The following is a 21,689-nucleotide window of genomic DNA, read 5'->3' as shown; positions in this document are numbered from 1 at the left end:
GCTTCTGGTACTTGTAATGTTACAGTTGTACATTGAGGAAATTATCGTTAAGACAATTTGTTACATAAATAACATAGGAACAATTTAATTTCTGGATATGACACAAATAGATGAAGATATTTGACCCTGAGCGAGACTTCCCAGGTTAAACACTGTCCCAGTCACGCTCAGCCAATCAGACGCAGTAGATTACTGACGTCGTTACCACGGCCAGCCAATCAGAGCGGAGTAGGCGGGACTTGCACGCAACCTCCTAGCAGACTCGACTCAGGGCCGCACAGATTCCTCTCCGATAGAAACAGCGGCGTCTGACAAACAGTAACGATTAAAAACTATTGTATTTAACCCAAACGAGCGCCATGTTACACGAGTAACGAGCCTCAGCCGTGTTACCTCTCTCCGTTGTTGTCCTCCTCCGCACCGGCGCTGACCGGATGCTCACCGCCCACACTGCCCACTTGCTCAGGTGACAGCCTCAACAAACCGCCCCCTCCTCTCGGAGATGTTGCTGTCTGTGGATGACAGCAGACCCCGGAGGACCGAAACAAGCATCTGTGCCGCTCTTTTAAAAAGTAGTGAAGCCCGGAAACAAGGTTAATCTCTCTTGAAGCTGGCTACTTATCGGCTGAGGTCAAGTGGAAGTGCTTCAGCGCCGTTTCGCTCATTTTAAAGCCACAAAGCTTAACGGAGAGAGCAAGGAGACAGACAGACAGACAGACAGACAGACAGACAAAGCTACCGTCGGTCTGAGCTCTATTCACAACTGGCTTCTTTCCTCTTTCCTCCACTAACACTGTCAAACACCACCTGAATGCAATGACCGACTCGGTTGTGGACAGCAAGGCGGAGGTTAAACAAGCCACGAAATATGTCAAAGAGACCGAAAACGTTGCTGAGAAATACTCAGCGATGACTGTGAGCAAGAACAGCAGTGATGTGAATATGAATGTCGGGGAAATGCCTTCCGCCGCGTTCACCGCAGTACCCACTCTTAAATCCGTCAAGAAGGTAAGAAACGTGATGCTCGCCATCACTCACTGGGGGCAAAGACACTATATGTGTGTGTGTGAGTGTGAGTGTGTGTGAGTGTGAGGAGGATAAATCCACATTGGTACGCATTGTACTGCAGTGAGGTACTTCTACTGTAAACCAAGGCCAGGCAGAGTACTGTGTGTCTGCTTGTGTCCGTGTGTGTGTGTGTGTGTGAGATGTATCCAGTATTCATAGGGCACATCTGCATTTAACAGCAGAGAGTATTGATGCACTGGATGGATGTGATGCTGCAGTGTCACATATAACAGTCAGTGTATGTTACAGCCATCCCACTGAGGGATCACTGCATGGGGGGGGAAAAAGTATTTACTGTTTAAAATAGAGTAAAGAATCCGAGAAGTCAGGCCACAAAGACAAGCTTTGTTTCAGTACATGTCTAATCATAGCTTATACTATGTTATTACTCATGTAACAACATATAATTTCAATAGAGCTTTTCATCAAGGCGGGATTATTGTTCAAAATCTGCCCTCCTGTTTATTTAAATCACAATGTCTGCATCACGCCAACATCCTGTAGGCAGGAAACAACCAAAAGCCAAGTTGAGCTCTTAAACCTCTGATTCAAGACCTCTAGCAAAGTGAAGAAATACACGGCCTTACAAACCTGGGCTTAGACAGGGGGTCTGCACACCCAGTATTAACTGTGTAATGAGCTGCAGGCTGAAGAATGTCAATCCGTCATGAATTGCAGTCACACAGCTTTGAATTGTTTTGAAGGGTGCACGGTTGTGGAGATTTAATTTATACCTTGTGAACTCATCCTTATTTATGATATCAGTCTTGGATTTGTTCTGTGTGTGTGTGTGTGTGGGCATCATCATTGTTAGTAATAAGAACAGCGTGATAAAAAATGCATCAGCAGCACAGGGTGCACCTGTGAGAAAAAAGGCCTTCAGTTTCTTGGCTGTTACACAACATACAGAACAATCATCAGACTGAAAGACTCCCTTGAGGTGGCGGCTCATATCATTACAGATCCACCACCGTGTGTAACAGCTGGCAGCAGGCAGTGGATAAACACGGAGCACGCAGTGGATTGAAGGCTTCTTTTTCTGTTACACTAACTAACCGGTTCAGGTGTTGGAAAGAAAAGACTCACGGTGAACACTTTGTACCCAGACTGTGTCACAGAGTCTCTGGGACATTGATTACATTGTATACAACCTGAATGTGAAGCCCTTCTCTGTCCCTCAAGGTGACCTTTAACTTGTGACCATGGTCCTTCTTACCCATGATCCAACAGTGTGTATTGATATTAGGGCCTCATATATAAAACAATATAGGTAAGTATACTGGCAGGTATATCAGCAGATATCTTGATCTCGTTATATTTTAATTTAATTTAAATGTATTTTACTACGGTTTTATTTCCACTGAGGCTGTGCAAAATGTGTTGTCTGGCCTCATAAATTCAGTTCTGTTTCTGTTTCTACATGACGCATTAAATGAGTGCTTCTGACTGCTGCACTTCATGTAACTTTTAAACCTCTCATGCAGGAGAGGTTGCCTCGTCTCTTAATGCTGTTTGTTTAATATTGCTCATAATTCCTCATTTACACAATTTGGGATGTTTGTGGGTTGTTTGCACTTCTGAATGTTGCCTCAAAAACTAAATTAAAAAAATTAAACAAATTATGATAATGATAATAATGATGCTAACCAGACAGAGGTATTGCTGCGTTACAATAACTATTGTCTGAAATCATGTATAAATCAGTATCCCTGCCAGGCAACTAATCACAAGCAGACCAGAATTTTTGGCGACTAAAAGACTAAAAGAATATAAACTATGGGCGCTGTAAATTACTGGACGTCCCTGTATGCATTACATCTGTTGCAAAGCTCGTCCTTATGTAACAGTGCTTAACTGATTAAATGTCCCCTGTTAAACAAACTAACAAAACGAATGCAACCTTAAGAATCCCAGTTCTTGAATGTTTCTCAACTAAAACAAAATTAAAATGTGAGATTCGTCAAGCTTGTTTTTACTAGTGGGCTAATATTTTATAATGTATGGTGTACCATTAATACTACTAGTCAGTAGTGTTTATTCCAAATGAAACGTCTTGCCTGTGTAGCTGCCTTTGTGATTTGATTGCACCAGAGTTAAAATCTTTGGTGTAAGTATGAGAAAAGATGTGGACATAATAACCAGAATAATAAAAATATCTATTTTCCCAGCAGCGGGGCTCACAGACTTCAGAATATTGGGTCGGACCCCCTGTCTGACGAGGCAATAATGTGTGGACCGTGAGTCGCCTCAGGGAGCCTGATTGAAAACATATTGGATGGTAGGAATGTTCACTCTGCTTATGAAAACAAAAGCAGCGAATAAATGTGAGAGCCCTGTGTCAAACTGAGCCACCTGTTTGCATGGGGGGAAAAAATGAACAAGCAAATCCTGCAAATGGAGAAAAAAAAAGAAGATAAAAATGTATTAAAATCCTTGATCACAACATGAAAAAGTAGAGTTGGATGTGTATTGAACCGAGGCTAGTGCATTGCCACATAATCAACTGAAAGGTGCCATGAACAAAACCAATCAATGCTACAAATTAAAAATGAAATGAGGGTGTGTCTGTGTGTGTGTCTGTGTGTGTGTGTGTGTGTGTGTGTGTGTGTGTGTGAGAGAGAGAGAGAGAGAGACAGAGAGAGAGAGAGAGAGAGCGTGTGGGTGGGTGAGTCAAAGAACAGCCACAACTCTGCCTCCTCTCTCTGAATCCATGCAGCAGTTACACAATACACCCCTCTGGGAAATGGGACTCACTCACTGTGAATTTGTTCATGCATCATCATTTCTATCTGATTCCGGTGGGCTGTTTTGCATAGATTCTCAAAAGTGTTCCTAGCTTATTTTCACTACCTTAATTGTGTTCGTCTGCCAACATTATGGAAAAGTTTCCTGAAGGTCAAAAGCCCCGTAAACACAAACGTAATGACATCAGAGTAAGTTGAAAGATTTTTATAATCACATAATAAATGCGATACTGATAAAAATAACACTGATAACAGTTCCTTTCTAGTGCTTATTAAAAGTCAGTCTGCACTAGTCCACACAAGTAAAGTACTGTGTTTGTACCACAGTGTGACCAATATTAACATTGAGGGAAAAGTCACCATAAGCTGAGAAATATAACACATCCATACTGACTAGTTCCATCCTTTTCCAGCTGTTCTCAGTTGTGCCTTTGGTTTCTAAAAAAGATCCTTTCACTTTAACTGCTTTATTTGTTATCAGCAACCTGGCTTTCTTAAAGAATCCCTCCAGACATGTTTTGAGACATACATTCAAAGAGTGTGCTTGGAACAATAATGATGTGTTTCCACATTCAAATCCTTAAAAAGTAATCTTCTCCTTCTGCCTCATTAAATATTCAAGAAACCATTAATATGCAAATTAGTCTCTAAAGTTTTCATGTTGGACACAAGATGTCTCCTGTTTCACTGTAAAATCCATTCTCAGTGTATGTGCACTGGTGGCTTCAAGTTTCTACATCACACATGTGAAGGTTGCATACTTGACCTATACTTGACTTACAAACAATTTGTGATGTCACAAATTATCCTCGTAGCCCCCGCCCCTTAAAATAAATTTTTCAGTGAGCACAGAGAAACTTAACACTTTACAGCAGATGAATGTAATAAACATCCTTCTAGTGTCAAACTGCACATACATCATTCTGCACAGTGAAGCTCAAACATCCAGCGATAGCTTTTAGTGGAGGGGGGACTTAATAAAATAACATAATGATATCGTAGATGGAAGGGTTTTAGTCCCTTGTGTTTGTTTATGAAATAACCTTAATATTCCAATTCACTGAAAACTGAGGTATATAGTGATAAGTGCAAGTTACAGTGTCTGCTAAAGGTCACATAGTTCTGGAGGAAGGATTAGCACACTGTATGTTTTTTTCACAACACTGTGTAATCCGTCATGCATGCGTTAATCTAAACAGGCGCCTTTGCAGACCAAAGGAAGTACAGTACTGTGATTTTTATCTTCTTTGACTCTAGCATTGCTTTACTTAACTTTAATTTGTGCTCAATTAAATCTTTAAATCAAATACTAGGACTTGTTGATCGTGACCACTGTGAGTAGTTTTTATACACAGACCTATGTGGGTCAGACTGTATGTCTTCTCTATTAGATGGCACTATAGAGCACTAGTGGTGTCTGGCTAAGTAGTTAATGTCGCCTTATGCCAGGCCTCCATTGAACCCTTTACCCTGCCGGCCTAGAGTCACACCACAGCTTAAGTCTGTGACCTGGCCTGCTATCTAACAGAGAAAGGGTATTTTTAGCTGTAGGATGGGACTAGATGGGCCGCTTATTGATGTAACAGAAGGCTAATGGAAACAGGGTTTAATTCCTCCTGTCATTCCCCTTTTATTTAGTAGTCCAAATCAGGAGCATGAAAGTAAAAGCTGCTGCAAATGCATTTTTTATTTGGATGTGTTAATCTGTGGGTAAATTTCTTGTTTGTATCTATGTACGCATCTGAATCCGGCAACTTGTTCATGCATCCCCTCTCTCAGCACTTCAAAATCAAGCATAAAATATGTACCTACTGACTTTAGCAGCTGGTTGTCAAGGGCAGAACCAGAGAGTGAAAGAGAAAAAGGCAGAGAGAGGGAGAAAGAGAAAGAGAGGCCCAGTTGAAATCAACCTCCCCTTTCTCTCTAGGCCTCTCTCTCTCTCTCTCTCTCTCTCTCTCTCTCTCTCTCCCTCTCCCTCTCCAGGTTGGCCATTAGAAATCATGATAATAGGTGGGAACCTCCCCCAGGCTCTGCCTGGGAGTGTTCTGGGATAATAGCATCAGGGACACCTAGTACCATCACACAGAGGACACAGAGGCACAGGGAAGTAGGCTGGAAAGCGGGAGAGACCAGGCAGTGACTGGCAGCCATGGCACACAAACATGGGCACGGGAGAGAAAGGGTGAGTCGCTACTAATGCATCACTGGGAACTCATCCAGCATACTTATTCTTAAAGATACTACATGTCCCACACACAGATGTGCCGGAGTTACTTTTGGCATGTCACAAGTTTACTGAGTTCCTTTTGCAATTATGTAGGATGATTTTATATCTTATGCAACAATGTTGACCACACATACACGTTTTTCTGTCACTTGCAACAAACATATTCAGCTGAAAGTCCAGTAAGTAGAGTCTTCTCCAAAAAGGCCAAGGTTATTCACAGAGCTCACCTCTGGGATAGATATTTCACTGTGTAAGAGTAGCAGAAACTGAATGCTGTCTTAAGTAACACTGAGTAATTCATCATTAATCAGATTAACCTCTTGTTTTCCTTAATGCTCTAACCACAAGATAAAGAGTCTCTGATTTTGTGGTCTATGAACTGGGGGAAGGACAACACAAGAGACTGTGCAAAACCTCTGCTGAATCCTCAAGAGTCCAAACTGATGCAAAGCAAACATAAAAGAAGTATTTTGCGAGTGTATGAGACAGAGCACACTCTCAATTGTGAAAACAGAGACATGCAGAGATCTCCTCAGTTCACACTGTCTCACAAGCTTCTTGAGTTTCTTTATACTGACACAGTAGATTGTTGAAGCCCCGGTGTCACTGCATATGGAAAGGGGGCTTGTGAGATATACATACTTGGTGAATAAAGTTACTACTCTCTGAGCCATTTATGCCAGAGTAACTTTAATTCTATATTATTGGAAGTCATAGGTAACCTTGACGTTACCCATTTAGCCTCATATAAGGCAGAAGTAATCGAGCTGTGTAAAGGTATAATCCCTAGGGATCATAAATAATATTGGTGCTGTCTGTGTGAATCCCATTCAATCAGCTTCCACTCACGTTTGTGTGGCGACTCCCAGGTCATTGAGCCATGCATGCTAGTTTACACTCAGTGAAATATCCTCTCAACGTTATGTTTAACAGTGGAAACATTTAGTATTATTTTAATGTGTCTTCAGTGCCATAATCAGGAGCTGTACCTGTGAGACCTATTGTAGTGCTAATATCCTTCAATGCAGTGAACATCACACTGAAATGTTACCCAGCTCACTGTTGTTAGTCTGGCATTCACGTGTTCCCGGATTTATCATCTGTGTGTTGTGTCAACTCAGCTGGCCTGCACGTTAGTTTTTAGTCCAAACATATACTATGGACATCTAAAATAAGAGAACAAGGAAAATCCTACAGCATTGTCACAATGAATGAAGACATTTGAAAGGATTTATCACTGAGGCAGGCAAGTGAGTGTTTAAGGACGAGAACAGAGCTGTGTAGAAAGAGAATTTACTGTAATGTTGCGGTATTATGCTGCCATTAAAGAAAACATCTTGTATAAGTCAGATGATCAGGAATTACAAAGTCCAAGCAGCAAGGAAGCCTTTGAATGACATTCTTGAGCTTTCAGCATGTTCAACCCATAAAAGCACATGTAAAGCATCAATATGAGAAGACTAATATAATGAGAACTTACTCCAAAACGTTTTCACTCAACAGCCATGAAAAGGAAAGAGTGAAGACACAAAATAAGGAATATATAAATAAATAATTCAAGAAAAAAACATATGAATGTGATTGCATGACATTTTACAATGTTGTGACATTATACAGACTTGTGAGAAAGACAAGAGACACAGCATCAACATTTGAGCTTGGATCTGAGCCAACGCACTAAGCCATCTAGACACCTGTAGGATTTCTTGGAAAGGCAGAGAGATAGCGCATAGCAGGTCTCACTGGAGTTTTAGCAACATTGAGGTAACATTGAAACCAGTGAGCAAACGCTTCTTTTATGCAAGACGCTGTTAATACTTCCCCCTCGTTGCTAAACCTGCAGTAGCTGATTTGTTGCCAAAGCATTTGTTACATCGGTGTTTGCCAGACGTGATATTGAGTCTTGCATGGGAACAGATCAATGAAAGTCACAGGGACTAAAACTAAAAGACATCATGAGGTTCACACCTGAAACCCACCTGCACACTTCCTATTTAAGTAAAATGCTGAGTACGTCATCTGACCGTCTAAAAACAGGCTCTTGTAAGCAAAATAGAAGCTACAGTCCACCTGGGCTTCTACGTATGTGAAAGTATTTCTGCTCTCAGCTTGGGATTGTTGTACAATGAAGTGGTTTTAAAATTCGGGATGCACTGGGGTTTGGTACAGTAACCCCAGAGACTGGACAGTTGCGACTTTAATCTTCTGTCCATGGCTAGTCTAGAAAATAGCGAAGCTAGCTGTGTGCAGATCCACTTTATGTGTTTCCAGGTCTTTGATCTTGGGCCCTTTGAAGGGTTGGGTTGACACGATGAACCACAGCAACAACTGAAGCCTGTGTATCTGAACAAAGCGCAAATCACAGAGCAGGAGGGAGCATCTAAAAATAGGCTCAGTTCCCTTCTTCCTGATCCACCTGTGATTTACTGTAACAGGCTCAGGTGATTTACCTTTGAAAGGACAGTTTTAGTGTCTAAAACAATGAAATGAGTCCAAATATAAACTAAAAGAGTGTGAACACATTACCTAAACATATCTTTATCACTGTTAATGTGTGACAGTGGTACGTTTTGTTCCTCGCTCTTTCCTGCTCCTCTGATTTCATGATTTCAGTGTTGACACTTAATCAGTGCATACGGACAGAACAAAACTTTAACAAATGTTTTTTTTTGTAAATGTTGTGCACCATTTTGTTCTGGTTCTCTACAGATCCAGTTCGCTAACACGGAGGACAAACAAGAATTCAGCAAGTTCCCTACCAAGGCAGGACGCCGCTCCCTCTCTCGGTCCATCTCACAGTCCTCCACAGACAGCTACAGCTCAGGTACTGCACACCTGAAAGTTTCCATGAGATGTAAAACACACACTGTATTTTTACAGACAGACAGTAATTCTAAACAATTGCCAGTGAGATTGATAATCTTTGTAAGACCTTGACTCATTCATAGTGATGATGTAACTTTTTTGGTCTATTTTTTAAGTCTTTATATTGTCTTTTTCTTCAAATGCAACATATATAAGCATACACATTTCCATAAAAGCACATATATAGACACAAGTAGAGCTGCACAAATTAATCATTATAAATCATAATCCGGCCAGTAATTGGTCGACATTAGTTTATTAAACATATTAAATTAGAGTGTTGATAATTAACTAGAAATTTCAGTGCAGAAATGTTAATTTAGGTTTGAGGTTATTTAGGAACAGTGGTGATTTAGTAAAATATTCTGTTAACTATGTATCTTGGTCACAATTCTTGAAAACAAAACTAATGTGCGATCCGTATCAAGACTGTTGTTCGTACTATGTGTTTATGCAAAAAATATTACTATTGGCGGACATATCCAATTTTTTAAACTCCCAAATATCAATGTCAGTACCTGCCTTAAAAATCCAGATGTATAGCCCGGCTATACGCACAGGTAAACTGTTGTTTGTAATAAACACATATATGTGCAGTATATACAGGGGCATAGTGCCGGGGGGTAGACCGAAGTAAACTCAGTTTATCTGTTTATCTTTGAAATGAGGCTGAGGGTTTACTTTTATGTTTATTTTCAGATCAAGTGTATCAATGAATGAAGGGGTATTTACCACTGCACAGGATATATATACACACACACTCACAGGAAACACACACACATAAGCTCCACCCTACACACAATGGATTGGAAGTGTATGTTTCATAATTGGCTCTATTGCTTTTCCACAATAGTGACCTTTTGTGTTCTCCATTTCCCAGCTGCGTCCTACACCGACAGTTCCGATGATGAGACTTCCCCCCGGGACAAAGCCCAGGTCAACACCCACGGCAGCAGTGACTTCTGTGTGAAGAACATCAAGCAGGCCGAATTTGGCCGCCGTGAAATTGAAATTGCAGAACAAGGTATATCGGACCTCTAGGGCACATATGCGTTTCAAAGATTATTGACCCCTCCCCACGTTTTGACATAGAAAACATACAAGATAATAATATATCTTCTTGACTTTTCAGTCAAGAATGCTGCATAGCAGATAATTTAGTCAGAAAATGTGTTGTTGATGATAAATGTTTGAGAGGCACTCATGTACATGCTGTATTATTCTTAAAATATGTTTTTTCTGTGATTTTATTGTGAAACTGTTGATTAGAGACTTGCTTTCATTACGACGTATACAAAGAGAGCTTTGGGCTACCTGTTGTGACTTTGTTCCCAGCTACATATCACATGGCATCAGTTCTGCTGCTTAGACACTATTTGATGAAGGTCCTCTCTTCCCGATTTCAAAATAGTTCAGGACCCAAGGGGCGTGTAGGGCAGCGTCAGTATGATTCTGAAATGTGATCGGATTTCTTTCTCTCAGTTCTATTCATCGTTACTTATTTTCTTATTTGATACCTCTTCTCCTGTTTCAGGCATTTTGGTTCATAAGTCACATCCTCTCTGTTTTGTCTCTCTGGCTGTTTACATTGCACATGTGAGTGATATGTATGCGTGAGTGTTCAATAAGTGCTCTTCAGGCTTAAACCCTGGGCAGCAACAGCTGTTGGTGACATTGCTGTTTAATCAGCCTCCATTTTACAGCCTTTTACTGCACATCCACCTTAGAAAGGGCTTCTTTTCGTATTCAAAATGGCCCACCATTCTTCTTTCTCCAAAAATAAAACATGACCTTTATTTCCTTTCAACCTCCACTAACTTTTGCTCGATCTGTTCCTCCACAGATATGTCTGCCCTGATCTCCTTGAGGAAGAGGGCCCAGGGGGAGAAGCCACTGGCTGGGGCAAAGATAGTAGGCTGTACCCACATCACTGCTCAGACAGCTGTACGTCCTCTCATCCTGTTCACTGTAGATCACTCTGATTCTTCTCTTCTTCACCTACGCTAACTGTTCCATCGTTCCCTCTTAGGTCCTGATTGAGACTCTGGTGGCTCTTGGGGCCCAGTGCCGCTGGACTGCCTGTAATATCTACTCCACTCAGAATGAAGTGGCTGCTGCTCTTGCTGAAACAGGTAAGAGCCTCTCCTCTCTGATTTGAAAAAAGTGTTTTTTTGCAGCTAAATCTCATCAGATAGTCAGCTCATAAATGGCGTCACGATTATGTATGTATTATTAAGTTTTGTCATGGTTTGAGGGGTTAAACATGTGTATTTCTGATAATTAAAAAATATGAAATGAACTTGCCAGTGGTTATTTTACATTACTTTAAATATTAACAACATTATGGCTATCAACTAACTTTGTTAAAAACTAAACAAATGAGCAAATTATAATTTACACATTAACCATAATGGGTGTCTACAATGCATAAAACATTTATTTGTCATTTGGTTTGAAATATCTTGTGTTAGAGTAAAGTTTGATGAGTAATGCAGCTTAAAAGCAACCAATCTGTGCATGTGTTTTCACAATGCAATGCTGCTCATCCAGCTGGCCAGTCCTCTTCTCTTCTGTGGTCGGTCTTTGCCAGTAAGTGTGTGTGTGTGTGTGTGTGTGTGTGTGTGTGTGTGTGTGTGTGTGTGTGTGTGTGTGTTTTGTTTCCTGCAGGGGTACCTGTGTTTGCTTGGAAGGGTGAGTCAGAGGATGACTTCTGGTGGTGCATCGATCGCTGTGTCAACACGGAGGGCTGGCAGGCCAATATGGTATCAACCTGACAATCCCATGATAAATCTAACACCGATCTTAGTCTTTTCTCTTCCATCTGTTCTTTCCCTTGGCTCTATTGTGCTGTCATAGATTGTGGAGGTTATCTTTCATGTTGCTATCTCTGCTGTGCCTTTTCTTAGATCTTGGACGATGGCGGAGACTTAACCCACTGGGTGTACAAGAAGTATCCCAGCGTCTTCAAAAAGGTCCGGGGCATTGTGGAGGAGAGTGTCACTGGAGTGCACAGGTGAGATGGAGCATACAATTGCTGAGTTTAGGAGTTTTAAAGGAAGTGATGTGTACCCTGCGTCAGTTTTTGTAGTTTTGGCCACCATTTGAGGACACAGGGACTCTATTTGATGTTGATGAGTAATGGTGGATGGTGGCCAGAGCTATTACTGTTGCCAATAATGGCCAAAAATCTAAGGATAAAAAGGATTTCTCTTTTAGCGACTAATAAATTACAACATTGACACAGCTTATGACAGCCCATAATGGACTATCAATAAGAATTACTGTGGCAATATATTTTGAGTTATTAATATTGATCAAACCTTGGGATTTATTTTTATTGTCATTTTATACCGTAGGATAATAAAATCTTTCCTGCTGTGCGGTTAACACTGAAATAACTGTTTGTCATTGCAAACAAATGTGGATCGTGTTAGGTTTCATGGCATTTAGGAGTATTTGTCAGCCCCTTACATAATGTATAGATCCCAATTACTGTCAGGTAATTTGACCACATGCCTGCTGTTCCTCTTCTGTAAATCCAGTTTGTGTTCAGGATATGTTTTTCATGAGTTTTAAAACTGACCTGGAGATCTTTGGAGTTCTGACTACTGATTACTACTTTTATAGCTAACAAACTATGTTCAACCTAATATTTATAATATATTCCACCCACTGTTGTAGCTTAGATTAATCTACTTCTAAAATCCATTTATTTTGTCCTGTAGGAGGAGCTGAGCTGAAAGCAAACCAAGCTTCCTGATGAAAGATATGTACTATATCAGGCAGCACACGCAGTATCAAAAGCAGTTATATAAGTCGTAGTAGTATCAATACACACTGACTCTGTAGATTGAAAAGGTCACTGGCCTGATTTGACTGGAGCCTGTTAGAGAAACATGACTCGAGCGCAGGTCACAGCAGCTGTGCATGTACAACTCTCAATGGAATCAATTATCCAGATGCTCCGGAAAGTATAAGGTCACACAGGATCACAGCTCAGTTTGTGTGCGGGATACGCGCATGTGTGTTGTACATGCGTGTCTGCCTGAACATGTTTCCCCCATGTGTCCTATCAGATTGTACCAGTTGTCCAAGGCTGGCAAGCTGTGCGTTCCTGCCATGAATGTGAACGACTCAGTCACCAAGCAGAAATTTGACAACCTTTACTGCTGCCGTGAATCTATCCTGGATGGGTGAGGAGAATCAATCATCCAGAAAGCTTGCCATTGTTTGCAAACATACTCCCACAGCTTAGTTTTAGAATAAGAGTTTCTGTATTCAGGTCGTGCAGATGGATAAAAGTGTGTGTCATTGTGCTTGTCTCTGGCAGCTTGAAGAGGACCACAGATATAATGTTTGGAGGCAAACAAGTTGTCGTGTGTGGTTATGGAGAGGTGAATCATTCTTTGATTTTTTAAAAAAAAATCTTCCTTTTGATGGGAGGAGTGAATTTTCACAGGTGCAGCAGATCTGTTTACATGTATTGTATTTTTTCTTTATAACTATCGCACTGTCCTGTGGTGTGTAGGTGGGGAAAGGCTGCTGCACTGCTCTGAAGGCCCTCGGAGCCATTGTGTGCATCACAGAAATTGACCCCATCTGTGCTCTGCAGGCATGGTGAGTCACTAACCATTACCACTCAGCACTGCTCCACCAGTAAATGTGCTCCCATAGTTGTGCTTTTGTCTCTACACTGTGCATCAGATTAGCAGTGATTCCACAAAGACAATTTTATGTTGTTTTTAGTGTGTTTGTGATGCCTTAACTAATGGAAATTTCTCTGTCCACACAGCATGGACGGCTTCCGAGTGGTCAAGCTGAGCGAGGTCATCCGCCAGATGGACGTGGTGATAACTTGCACTGGTACTGTGCCCCATGCAGTGACTTTCATTACTTCTGCTTTGATAATCACTGTTTCCAGCAAACACATTCGCACCTCAATTAAATATGCCACTTTATATCTCTGTGTCAAACTGAGTCCGACTTCTCATCTAAATGCTAAAATGCTTTCTGGGTCCGTGAACTAGTCAGATGGCAGTATTCATAATCATTATTTACATGTAATTGTAAATCCAGTCTTATAACAGAAACTGAAGTTTCTATTTGACTGTCAGCCAGTTCACACATCAAATTCCTTTTTTCTTTTTTTTTTTTAGGCAACAAGAACGTTGTTACCAGAGAACAGCTGGACCGAATGAAGAATGGCTGCATCGTCTGCAATATGGGACACTCCAATACTGAGATTGATGTGGTAATGTGTGCTTTTGTATTTGCACAAGTGTTCTGTAAATATGTGTCTGGGAATTTCTATTTAAATGTGCTGAACAGACACAGTGACAGGCCGACCTTCAGTGAAAGTCTAACAAAATTAAAACATGTCTCAACTACAATAAGTTTTATACAAGAAACATTTTTGGCTTTCTTGCCTTCATTAGGGTCTGAGGCTGTTTTCATTTTCCTTATCAGTTATGTGATTTATAGATCCTGGTACCCATCAGTACTAAAGTATACAAAGCAACATTATCATCATCTTTAAAAGAAAATCATTTACAAAATGCTATATATTCACACTAAGTGCAGAAGAAACTGTATTTATGCTTTCTTTCAACCTCATTTCTCAAATACATTTTTCTAAACATCTTAAAATTTCTTCCATCTCTATGATTGATATATTCAAGCCTTATGTATATTTCCAATTGTTCTACAAAAGAAAATCCTGTTCTTTGAGACAGGATTCCTAGATGGACATGTTAAAAAATAAATTTTGCACAAATCCTCTCACTTCTATTCTTCTATCTGTATTCTGTTTCAATTTGTCATGCAGTTGTAGGACTGACCTGCTTTTTATGTCCTCAGGCGAGTCTGCGCAGCCCTGAGCTGACCTGGGAGAGGGTGCGCTCTCAGGTTGACCACATCATCTGGCCCGATGGAAAGAGGGTTGTTCTGCTTGCAGAGGTAATGTGCCTTTACACTCTAAAATTTGTTGTTTTTTTGCATTTTAACACCACATTGAAACCTGCACAAAACCTAGAGTGCATCCTGCATTTAGTCCCGGCTAAGAAGAGTTTCTATTGTGAAATATTTTGGTTCTGTTATTATTATATTAATATGCAAATGATCATGGTAACTGTGGGATATGTAGCATGCAGGGTTTAACCTTGGGTTACATTAAAATATAAAAAGGCCTGCAGGTGTCTCACTGTAACAGTTACTGTGTGCTCTGTGGTTCACACAGCAGCTGCATACTTCAGTGTTATCTCTATTTGTGTCACACTGTAACTTCTAATTGATGTCGCTTTAGTTTGCCTTAGTGTCTGTTCAGAGTCAGTTTCTACAGCACAGTTCATACCTGTGCTCTGTCATTTCTCAGGGTCGTCTCTTAAATCTTAGCTGCTCCACCGTGCCTACGTTTGTGTTGTCCATCACTGCTACAACTCAGGTGAGTAGTTTGGTCCTTTCTGAGGACACACTTTTTTACTCCTCATTATTCTAACCTGCTGTTCTGTGGTAACATGTAGTTTCCTTACAACAATTGTGTGGTCTGTGTTGTCTGTAGGCCCTGGCCCTGATTGAGTTGTTCAATGCTCCAGAGGGGCGTTACAAACAGGATGTGTATCTCCTGCCTAAGAAGATGGGTAAGAAAAAGCAGACAGTTTACAATTGTTCTGTGCTTTGATCAATTATATACATTAGTTTAAAAAGCAGTTTCTATGGCTTACTTTTTGTATTGCTCAGTATTGCCACCTTGTGATTTGATCTAAAAATTACATCATGAAGGGAAGATCTCTCCAGACAGTGTAAATTCCAATCTGTGTCTTTCCTCCAGATGAGTATGTGGCCAGTTTGCACCTACCAAACTTTGATGCCCACCTGACAGAGCTCTCTGACGAGCAGGCCAAATACATGGGCCTCAACAAGAATGGCCCTTTCAAACCTAATTATTACAGGTAGGTTTTTACCTATCATGATCCTTTTCCTGTATTTTTACCATGATGTGTTAGAGGTTGAATACACATGTGTACAATAACACTGTATTTTGTTTGCAGGTATTAATGAGACTGTCTGACTGATGGCGTGATCCTCAACACAGAGTTGCCCTGGGATAAACAGAGATCTATTTTATTTTCTAAATTGCTACAAAACGGAGGAATTATTTTACTTATGCTGAATGTAACTTATTGATAGCACTTCAGACATGGTGTTACATATGAAAAATAAGAGTAAGACTTGTAGGAAACATACAACTAACATTTTACATGTCCCGTCACGTGTTTAAAAGAAAAGCCTGCCTGCATGCTTTCATGTGTATGTACTTATTTAGTTGCTAATGCTTCTGTTACTAGATCACAAAGTTGTTTGATTTGTTTGTTTACCCTACGCACAGTGCCAAATGATGGCCATAAGAATGGAACGGATTTATGTTTTGTTTGTCAATGACATTAAGATTTTATTAGAACATTCCATGAGCCGGGGTTCGGGCTGAGCCAAAATAAACTCTGTATTACAATGTACATTATTTTAGAAATGTTTGCTGTACATGTGTTAAATAATCTCATTGAATGGTATCTGCATACATGCCCTAAAAGGTAACATCCAGTCATCATTACAAGTACAGTGATAAAATATAGCACTTATATAAACAGTATGACCCAATGTTGTTTATTTTAAGAGTTTATACTAGCCTGTGAAAGGCTCAGTGCATTTTAAATTCCTGACTCTTGGTGTTGGCATTCAACACTCTCCCTAAATAAATAAAATTATTTCAAAACACACAGGGCTTCTCCTGAACAAATGCGAACCAACAGGATGTCTAATGTGCTAAGATGTTAGGTTATGTTGAAGATAATAAGCTGTATTCATTCCTAAAAAGGAAGTACTGAAAAGGTTGAGGAGAAGGAGCCAGCAAAACATTTTCAACTATCATAACTACCCTCATTTAATACCAAGTTTCCATTTGCTCAGATTCCAGCTGAGATCTGTCTGACTGAAGAGCAACGTGGTCCACTATAAAGTGTTTTGACTGGATAATACCTTCAAGGCCATGGTATGAATGTGCCTTTTAAATCATTTACAACAAGTAAATATCAGCACTGACCTTAATTAAAAGACCATTCCTCTTTTGTAAAACCACATCTATTAGTGGTACATTTAATGTCTTCCTTCTCCTGCTTCTGGTAATAATTGTAACTCTATATCTTCTCTATATGTTGAGAAAAAAATATTAGACTTTATGTTTGCCATATGATTGTCGCTGTCTTAATTTGATCCCACAGGGTCACCTAAATTAATATTTCATGTGATCAAAATGTGTATACTATGTATGTAAAAGAATGCATCAATATAGCAATAAAGCAAGTTCTTTTACCAGAGGAAATTAACTTCAACATGATTCATTTATGTCAAGAAAAAAGAAACCAGAGAATGAAAGAGAGAGGCCTCTTCAGGTCAGTTGTTGTTGGGGATAAAGCTTGCTTTCAGGGCTGCTAGCCGTGCCTTACTACTGCATTCACTACATTGTATTCCCTCGTAGTCTGCCCTGCTGGCCAAGCGTCAGACTACTGTCCCACTCTGGAATATTCACCGGCTCTCGCGCACCAGGCCAGCTGCATTAGTTGCTAATATTAACAGCTGCGTCACTGACCGAGGAGGACGGGTAGGGGGGGCTGAGAGTCTTCTGGAAACCTGGTTGTAACTATATAAGCAAAGGGCCTGAGTCAGTCCAGGCATAAGAAGAACCACACAGAGGCAAAAGCTCAAGACACAAAGGAAACTGCGCAAGAAGACTGCTGAGATCCTTCAACATCTTAGCTCTACAGAGAGATTATCACTGAAAGTAAGTAACAACTCATTATCAGATTGTAATTAACTTAATTTGAATGGAAACATCAGTGCAGACTCCTCTACATATGATATATCTGTGGTGGTTTAGGGTGCATCCTCAGGCATTATTTAAATCCACTAAAAGATAACATAAAAACTTGCCATTAATAATGCATCCATTCTGCTTTATATTTTGTCTTTATTAATGTTGGTATGAAGTTAATTTCACAGTTCATTAGAGTAACAGTGTCATATCTAATTATAAGACAGGTGTTAAAATTACTTAAGACTTGCAGTTTGGGACATTTTCAAAATTGAAAAGTTTCTAATTTAGGGACTACATAAATCAAAGAGATAAGTGTAATCATTTATTACCATTATTATTTATTTATATTTTCACTGTGGAGCAATTACATTAGATTAAACTTGTGCCATGGAATAATATGCTCAGCAGTGCATAACTAATAATTATAATAATGTTTTACTGTCAGGTTTACTTAATTCTGAACTGAACCTCTAACATATACAAATAGATGGATAACATCATCATTGACATCCATAATGTAGTCATTTTGAATGAGTTCAGCTTCAGTTATCAGTGCAGTTTCATGTGTGGCATTAGAAAATTAAAACTCCTTTTTGTTCTCCTATTTCTTCTAGAGACTCTAAAGCAAGATGTCATCAGCAAAGGGAGTATCTATTGGCATTGATCTGGGCACCACCTATTCTTGTGTCGGTGTTTTCCAGCATGGCAAAGTGGAGATCATCGCCAACGACCAGGGCAACAGAACCACTCCCAGCTATGTGGCCTTCACTGACACAGAGAGGCTCATTGGAGATGCTGCAAAGAACCAGGTTGCCATGAACCCGACCAACACAGTCTTTGACGCTAAACGTCTCATCGGGAGAAAGTTTAACGACTCCATCGTCCAGTCTGACATGAAACTCTGGCCATTCAAGGTGATCAGTGATAATGGAAAGCCCAAAGTCCAGGTTGAGTATAAAGGAGAGACTAAGGCCTTCTACCCAGAGGAAATCTCCTCCATGGTCCTGGTTAAAATGAAGGAGATCGCTGAGGCCTACCTGGGACAAAAAGTGTCAAATGCGGTCATCACAGTTCCAGCTTATTTCAACGACTCCCAGAGGCAAGCCACCAAGGATGCCGGGGTGATCTCTGGACTGAATGTTCTAAGGATCATCAATGAGCCCACAGCAGCAGCCATTGCTTACGGCCTGGACAAAGGTAAAAGAGGGGAGCGCAACGTGCTCATCTTTGATCTCGGTGGAGGCACCTTTGACGTGTCCATCCTGACCATTGAGGATGGCATCTTTGAGGTGAAAGCCACCGCGGGAGACACACACCTTGGCGGGGAGGATTTTGACAACCGGATGGTCAACCACTTTGTTGAGGAATTCAAAAGAAAACACAAGAAGGACATCAGCCAAAATAAGAGAGCAGTGAGGAGGCTGCGCACAGCTTGTGAGAGAGCGAAGAGGACCCTGTCCTCCAGCACCCAGGCTAGCATTGAGATTGACTCTCTGTTTGAGGGCATCGACTTCTACACCTCCATCACAAGGGCACGCTTTGAGGAGCTCAACTCTGAGCTTTTCAGGGGAACACTGGAACCAGTAGAGAAGGCCCTGCAAGATGCCAAGCTGGATAAGTCAAGAGTCCATGAAATAGTCCTGGTTGGTGGTTCCACAAGAATTCCCAAAATCCAGAAGCTCTTGCAGGACTTTTTTAATGGCAGGGACCTGAACAAGAGCATCAACCCAGATGAAGCCGTGGCCTACGGTGCTGCTGTCCAGGCTGCTATCCTCATGGGTGACACTTCAGAGAACGTCCAAGATCTGCTGCTGCTTGACGTGGCTCCCCTGTCTCTGGGCATTGAGACTGCAGGTGGAGTTATGACGCCCCTAATCAAACGCAACACCACCATCCCCACCAAGCAGACCCAGATCTTCTCCACATACTCGGATAACCAGCCAGGTGTGCTGATTCAGGTGTACGAGGGTGAGAGAGCCATGACCAAGGACAACAACCTCCTGGGCAAGTTTGAGCTCACAGGTATCCCTCCCGCTCCCCGAGGTGTACCACAGGTGGAGGTAACTTTCGACATCGATGCCAACGGCATTCTGAATGTGTCAGCCGTCGACAAAAGCACTGGCAAAGAAAACAAAATCACCATCACCAATGACAAGGGCCGCCTTAGCAAAGAGGAAATAGAGCGGATGGTACAGGACTCTGAAAAGTACAAGGCTGAAGATGACATGCAGAGGGAGAAGATTGCAGCAAAGAACTCACTGGAGTCATATGCCTACCACATGAAGGGCAGTGTTGAGGATGAGAATATGAAAGGAAAGATTAGCGAGGAGGATAAAAAGATGGTCATTGACAAGTGCAAGGAGACAATCTCTTGGCTGGAGAACAACCAGCTGGCAGAGAAAGATGAGTATGAGCATCAGCAGAAGGAACTAGAGAAGGTGTGCAAGCCGATTGTGACCAAGTTGTACCAGGGAGCAGCACCACCAGGAAGCTGTGGGAGCCAGGCAGATGGCAGCTCCAAGGGCCCCACTATTGAGGAAGTGGACTAAAACTATGGGCGTCTTGTTTTGTTTACACAAACACTTTGGTCTTATCCCTATTGTTTCGTACTAAAAATTATGTAAATTCACATTCTAGTTTCTTGACATGTCAATAAAAATACTTTAAAGAACAAAACTCTCTTTAATTTGTTCTTGTAAAGCACAATTTAGAGATGATGTTTGATAACTGATAAATGTTATCAAAAAGTTTTTGAATTGATGCATCATCACTTTTCAACAAAACCTAGATTAATGACATCTTTCACAACAGCCAGGGGTTAGAGTTTGGTTTTAGCAGCTCGTACGACCTACATAGTCCTAACTCACTGTGTTTGTGCACAGCGAGATACTGTAAACTATTTCATTGTAGTGTACTATATATTCATCAAAAATTACAGTAGTCAAAAAGTTACTGTCACAGTTATGAAGTTGCTACTGTAAAGAATCACAGTAGCTGATCATAGTATCAGTCAAACATTTTGTACTGCAGAAAATCACAGGAACCATTTATGTACAATGAATTAATTTTTTAATCATTTTCCTGGAAATGACAAACTCTAAAATAAGAATAATATAAGAATAAATGATGTTGAAATTGAAAAAGGATCTGAAATGGATTTGCTAAAGTACGCTAAGTGAAATAACAGCTGAATTGAATTACTGTATACGCATTATACAACATAGATGACAAACCTTATGCAGTTAAAGTAGTTTATTTAAAATGTGTGTACTTAACCATTAACTGTTAAATCAGTTAAATGTACTAGATATACAGTATTTTACATATTCTTTCCAAATGCAAATGAGAGCAGGTTTTGGGCCTTCACTTGTTCTTTGGCTGCGAGCAACACACTTCTTCCACACGCTATTTTTCAGACCATTGCACTTTCTTTTAGTACTTGAACACTGAAGTGGCCCCTCCTGTAAGATGACAATACCAGCAGTGACCCCGAGCCAGAGTCTGAGACCCCTGCTTGTTGAACATGTTATTCACTGAAGGATCCACTAGAGGGCAATCTTAGTTTGTGTCAGCAACACATGAGTTTGGTAAACGCACTGGAGGACTCAGAGCTACCTGTTGGATCCTATGGTTGGATCCCATAGCAGTAGCAGAAATAGCCTAATCCCTGTAACATAAAGAGTGATGGAATTACCTCATTTAAGAGGTTAGTCTTCCATTGCCATGTCGTTGTTTCTGTTCACTAATACTAATACTGCACACAGTATTAATATTACTCCATCAATCAGTGTGTGCAAGTAACCCCATGCAATAAGCACGGGAATAGCAAGAGGTAGACACTGCAATACATTGTGCTCTGTGCTGTTTGCACTTTCTGCTATCGGCCCTCTGCATGACTCATAATTTTAAGCTTTTTTTG

The 21,689-nt window shown here is 40.7% G+C and overlaps 2 protein-coding genes across 4 annotated transcripts; both read left to right on the top strand.

Moving 5' to 3' along the window:
- Positions 1 to 246: 246 nt before the first annotated feature.
- Positions 247 to 17,282, top strand: ahcyl1 (adenosylhomocysteinase-like 1). Of its 3 annotated transcripts, none has more exons than XM_051426322.1 (17): positions 248 to 1,008; positions 8,749 to 8,863; positions 9,785 to 9,928; positions 10,748 to 10,848; positions 10,934 to 11,036; positions 11,572 to 11,666; positions 11,811 to 11,917; positions 12,981 to 13,097; positions 13,235 to 13,298; positions 13,433 to 13,521; positions 13,697 to 13,767; positions 14,061 to 14,155; positions 14,761 to 14,859; positions 15,275 to 15,343; positions 15,461 to 15,539; positions 15,731 to 15,851; positions 15,951 to 17,282. In XM_051426322.1, the coding sequence occupies exons 1-17, from the start codon at positions 817 to 819 to the stop codon at positions 15,955 to 15,957; spliced, it is 1,668 nt and encodes a 555-aa protein (XP_051282282.1). In that variant the 5' UTR covers positions 248 to 816; the 3' UTR covers positions 15,958 to 17,282. The 3 variants fall into 3 exon arrangements, with proteins under 3 accessions (XP_051282283.1, XP_051282282.1, XP_051282284.1); XM_051426324.1 differs by lacking the exon at positions 248 to 1,008 and adding an exon at positions 5,844 to 5,994; XM_051426323.1 differs by lacking the exon at positions 15,951 to 17,282 and having other exon boundaries at positions 247 to 1,008; positions 15,731 to 15,855.
- A 295-nt stretch (positions 17,283 to 17,577) lies between these two features.
- On the top strand, positions 17,578 to 20,433 carry hspa1b (heat shock protein family A (Hsp70) member 1B). Its single transcript, XM_051426319.1, has 2 exons — positions 17,578 to 17,737; positions 18,385 to 20,433. The coding sequence occupies exon 2, from the start codon at positions 18,400 to 18,402 to the stop codon at positions 20,317 to 20,319; it is 1,920 nt and encodes a 639-aa protein (XP_051282279.1). The 5' UTR covers positions 17,578 to 17,737; positions 18,385 to 18,399; the 3' UTR covers positions 20,320 to 20,433.
- Positions 20,434 to 21,689: the final 1,256 nt, after the last annotated feature.

The sequence above is a fragment of the Dicentrarchus labrax genome, unplaced genomic scaffold (genome assembly GCF_905237075.1).
Source record: "Dicentrarchus labrax unplaced genomic scaffold, dlabrax2021, whole genome shotgun sequence".
Taxonomy (NCBI): Eukaryota; Metazoa; Chordata; class Actinopteri; family Moronidae; genus Dicentrarchus; species Dicentrarchus labrax.
Note: the sequence above shows the minus strand (reverse complement) of the source record. Positions and strands in the feature narration are given on the sequence as shown.